The sequence below is a fragment of the Eimeria acervulina genome, genomic scaffold (genome assembly GCF_000499425.1).
Source record: "Eimeria acervulina Houghton genomic scaffold, Eah_scaff1751, whole genome shotgun sequence".
NCBI classification, from domain to species: domain Eukaryota; phylum Apicomplexa; class Conoidasida; order Eucoccidiorida; family Eimeriidae; genus Eimeria; species Eimeria acervulina.
The window spans coordinates 1-4,981 of NW_013548959.1; the positions used below are offsets into that span (position 1 = coordinate 1).

The 4,981-nt window shown below is 55.7% G+C and overlaps 1 protein-coding gene across 1 annotated transcript; it reads left to right on the forward strand.

Annotated features, from left to right (window-relative positions):
• Positions 1 to 1,492: 1,492 nt before the first annotated feature.
• Positions 1,493 to 4,867, forward strand: EAH_00062860 (hypothetical protein, conserved; the record flags this gene model as incomplete). Its single annotated transcript, XM_013393205.1, has 5 exons — positions 1,493 to 1,693; positions 2,168 to 3,559; positions 3,754 to 4,205; positions 4,337 to 4,442; positions 4,826 to 4,867. The coding sequence occupies 5 exons, from the start codon at positions 1,493 to 1,495 to the stop codon at positions 4,865 to 4,867; spliced, it is 2,193 nt and encodes a 730-aa protein (XP_013248659.1).
• Between the last annotated feature and the right edge of the window lie 114 nt (positions 4,868 to 4,981).

Here is a 4,981-nt window from a genome sequence, read left to right on the forward strand (position 1 = left end):
TAAATATGTTGACAGAGATATTCATATAGATATTGGCTTATATATATATATATATATATATATAGATTGTATATATATATATATATAGATATTAATGCGTATAGCTAGATGCTTCATAGACATACTTTATCTATAGGGAGCTTCTCTCTTTGAGGGGTATGAGGTGTATATACACCTTTTAGTATACCAGACAGAAACAGAGACAGAGACAGAAGCAAGTAGTCTCCTGCAGCAGCAGCACCTGTCTCTGCTGCAGTTTAGAGACCCTGCAGCTGCGGAGACACCTAAACAGGAGACAGCCGGTGCTGCTGCTTAGGCTGAGGGGCCTAGCCCAGGGGCAGAGAAGAAACAGCAAACAGCAGCAAGCAGCAAAAGGAGACAGCAAAGGAGACAGCAAAGGAGACAGCAAAGGAGACAGTAGAAGCAAGGATAAGGAGACAGTTCCCAACTGGCAGCAACACCGCGCTGCGATGTACGCACACTGCGCCCCACCACGACCTTATTTGCTGCTCAGCAGCACAGCAGCAACAACAGCAGCAGCAACACGTGCAACAACAACAACAACAACAACAGCAGCAGCAGCAGCAGCAGCAGCAGCAGGTGGTCCCCCCTGTAGCCTCTACAGCTCAGCTTCTTAACAAGATATTAATAGCTCTTCTTCTTTATATTACAGTTTATCTATTTCCCCTATAAGCAGAAAAACTTCAATTTAAGAAAAAAGCTAGAGAGATGCTGGGGGGCCCCCCGGGGGGCCCCCGGGGGCCCCTGGGGGCCCCCCATCAACCACCGCCTGGGGGGCCCCCCGGGGGCCCCCTTGGGGGGCCCCTTATTTGGGGGCCCCCATGGGGGCCCCTAGGAAGGATGATATATGTTGTTGTTGTTTTCTTTGTGAATTGTTTAAATAAAATAAAAGTAAAGAGATATGAATAGAGAGAGATGCCGAAGAAGATATAATTTATGTTTTTCTGGGTTTAACTTTAATATATCTCTGAATAACTTCAATCTCTTTATACCCATAAACCCTAGACACTGCAAGCACAAATGAGGGTTTAGGGTTTAGGGCTTAGGGTTTATAGATGGGTTTATTATGCTGTATAAGGCAGAAGGCTGTGCTTTCTATAGAAAAGTCTCCTACACTGCTAAGTGTGGGGCCCAGCAACAACAGCAGCAAAGCAGGTTTTGGGAGACCGGTGGCCTAGGGCTAGGGTTTAGGGTTTAGGGTTTAGGGTTTAGGGTTTATGAGGTTGTTGTGCTCGGGGTTCAGGGCTGAAGGTCCAGTCGTTCGGGTTTAGGGTTTAGGGTTTAGGGTGTAGGGTCCTGGCTGACGGTGTAATGTTTAGGGTTTATGGCTTAGAGTTTAGGGTTTAGGGTTTAGGGTTTAGGGTTTGGGGTTTGGGGGCTGCGATGGGCTTTGTTTCTCTTTTCTTCTCCACGAGGAGGGGCCTCGAGTTGCCTCTCCTGAAGGAGCTCAAAGCCCTACCCTGCCTCGCCCATGCAGCAGCAGCAGCAGCAGCAGCAGCAGCAGCAACAGCAACAGCATCAGCAACACAAGCAGCAGGACGAACAGCAGCAGCAGCAGCAGCAGCAGGAACAGCAGCAACGGCAACAGCAGCAGCAGCAGCAGCAACAGCAGCAGCAGCAGATGGCATTAACAATGAAGCTGCAGCGGCTCCCACTCTGTCTATGTCCCCGGGTGGGGTGCTGCTGCAGCGCGTGCCTCTGCAGCTGCTGCAGCAGCTCTGCTGCAGTGTACGTACAGCAGAGTGCGTCTGGCTGCGTCTGTGGGGCCCCCTCCGCTGCAGCAGCCCTGAGAGGCTTCAATCACTTGTTAGCAAGACGCCTTGGAAGAAGGTAAGGAGACCTCCGCCTTGCTGCTCATGTTGCTGCTGCTGCTGTTGCTGCTGATGCTGCTGCTGCTGCTACTGCAGGGGGCATAACGGCTGCTGCTGCCGCCGTCTTGGCTGCTGCAGCGGTGGCGATCCTGCCGTATATATTACTGCTGCTGCTGCAGCAGCAGCAACAACAACAGTCCCGTATCCTGCCCATTCCAAGCTGATTGCTCGGCTGCGCGTCGCTGTTGCTGCTGCATCTGTTGCATCTGCTGCATCTGCTGCATCTGCTGCATCTGCTGCATCTGCTGCATCTGCTGCTGCTGCTTCTGCTGCAGTACATCAAGCCCTTGAATGCGCTGCCTCTGATCCCGCTGCGAATTGTCTCCATAGACTCTCCTTTAGGCGACTGCCCCTCTTTACGTTCTGCGCTAGCAGCAGCACTGCAAGAAGCAGCAGCAGCAGCAGCAGAAGACGAGCAGCCAGCAGCAGCAGCAGCAGCAGAAGCAGCAGCAGAGACTGCACTAGCTGCAGCAACTCACCGCTTGAGAATTGTTTGTGTGAAGGGACAGGCTTTAGCAGACTTGCTGCTGTCTACCCCCCTAGACCCGCGCCCGTACAGATACCTACCCCACCTGCCAGCAGCAGCAGCAGCAGCTTCTGCTGCTGCTGCTGCAGGAGCAGCAGAAAGTTCAGGGGCCGCAAGGGCGGCGTTAGAAGAGCTGAGGTTGGCTGCTGCTGCTGCTGATTTGCAGCGCTCTGCTCGTGCAGCAGCAGCAGCAGCAGAAGAGTCCCCCTGGTCACTAGCTGCTGCTGCTGCTGCTGCTGCTGCACCCTCCCGTGCTGCAGCCTCCTCACTCTTGAGCCCTTCAGAAATGCGTGATGAAGGGCCCCACACCCAGCAGCAGCAGCAGCAGCAGCAACACCAGGAGCAGGAAGAGGAGAAGGCGTCGGTGGAACGGTGCAGCATCAGCAGCAACAGCAGCAACAACAACAACAATAGCAGCAGCAGCCCCAGCAGCTCTCTCCCTGAGGCGGCCCCAGCTGCTTCTTCCTCTGCCTATTTAGCCTATCACACACCTCAATTAAACAAACCCTTGGGGGCCCTCAGGGGGCCCCCTGGAGCTGTCGCTGCACCTCTAGCTGACACAGAAGGGGGGCCCCCAACGAACAATAAACAGCGGGGGCCCCCAGGGGCCCCTGGGGCCCCTCCTGATACCCTGGGGGCCCCTGATCATACCGTAGGGGCCCCTCCTGATACTCTGGGGGCCCCACAGTCCCCTGGAGGACTGAGAGGGGCCCCCGGAGCCCCCCAGAGGGCCCCCACAGTCCTTAAGGAGGGGGCCCCTGGGGCCTCCCAGGGGGGCCCCTCAGTTCTTAAGGAGGGGCCCCCTGGGGCCTCCCAGGGGGGCCCCTCAGTCCTTAAGGAGGGGCCCCCTGGGGCCCCTGGTAATGGGGTGGGTGTTGATGAAAGTGCTGCAGGGTTGTTGCCTCGGTCTGCTGCAACAGTTTCAGTGCTGCGTCTCCTTTATCTACGGGGAGGCTGGGTAGCAGAGGCCCTTGCGCACGAAGCAGCAGCAGCAGCAACAGCAGCAGCAGCAAGCAAGCAAGCAGCGGTTGCTGACTGGGGAACAGCTGCAAGTGTAACTGAAGAAGGAGACATCCCTCTGGCTTGTGCTGCTGCTGCTGCTGGCCTCCGCAGAATTCTAAAGAGAGAGAAACGCCTCATAGTGAGGCTTATTACACTGTGCAGACAGCACCGAAGCAGCAGCAGCAGCAGCAGCAGCAGCAGATCCAGCAGCAGCAGCAGCTGGAGTTTCAGCCAGTTGTTGGGAATCTGCCCCGCTGCTCTTATAATGTTGCTATGGCTTTGCTGCTGTGCTGCTGCTGCTGTGCTTTTGCTGCTGTGCTGCTGCTGCTGCAGCTGTGGGATCCCTTCTGCGGCGGAGGATCGCTGCTGCTTGAAGCAGCTCTGCTGCTGGGGGGCCTCTCCCCCTCTTGCAGCCACATCCCCTCTCCTCGTTCTATCATTCCTGCGCTGCACGTACACCCGGAGGACCAGCAGCAGCAGCAGCAGCAGCAGGGGCAGCGGGCTGCTGGGGGTGGTGCTGGGTCTGCTGTTGCTGCTGCTGCTGCTGCAAGTGCAGGTGCATGTACACCTCGAATAACTCTTGTAGGCACGGATGAGAGGCCGCTGCTGCTGCAGGCAGCGAGGCAGCGCCTTCGTAATTTTTTCTGCTTCTTCTACAACAACCAGCAGCCAATGGACTTGGAGATGCAGCAGCAGCTGCTCGAGCAGGAAGAGCAGCAGCAGCAGCAGCTGCAGCAGCAGCAGCAGAAACAGCAGCAGCAACAGCAGCAGCAAGGCCTTCCAAGGTGAATACACATGAAACATCAAAGGGGCTCTTGCTGCTGCTGTCTTCGCCTCTCTGGAGGATGAGGACGCTTTGTGTCTCCATGCGCTGCTGCTGCTGCTGTTGTTGCTGTTGCTGCTGCTGCTGCTGCAGGCCTCCGTTTGCTGCAGGTCTGCACTTGGCTTCGCCCTTTGACGTGTCTCCTTTCGTCTCTGGCAGCATTATCCTCACAAGGGTGCCGGGGCCCAGAGAAGCAAAGGTCCGTCACAGCAGCAGCACCTGCTGCTGCTGCTGCTGCTGCAGCAACAGCAACAGCTGTAGCAGCAGCAACAGACGCAGCAGCAACATCGGGGGCATCTTCTGTTCCAGCATGCCAAGCACAGCCAAACCAGCTCACTCAGCAGCAGCTGCAGCAGCAGAAGCAGCAGCAGCAGCAGCAATTGGGCTGATGCAGCAGCAGCAGCAGCAGCAGCAGCAGAGGCGTTGTGTGTTGGAGTGTCTCTGCAGCGTCTGCCTTCTGCCCGGGGGAAGCCCTTTGATTTTTATGAAAAGTTTGGTGGCCTCATCGCCTCACGCAGCGACTGGAGAGGAGTATTTGTCTTAGTGCAGGTTTGTGCTGTCTCCTGTCTCCTTTTGTTGCAGATAGAGAAGGGGCTCCCAGCTCTTTGTTTATTCAGTGATTAGACAGGGGCCCCACCCCCTCTGTCTCTTCATCAAGGGGACAGAGGACGGGCCCCGCTGTCTCTTTCTAAGGTGCCCCTATATATATATATATATATATATATATATATATATATA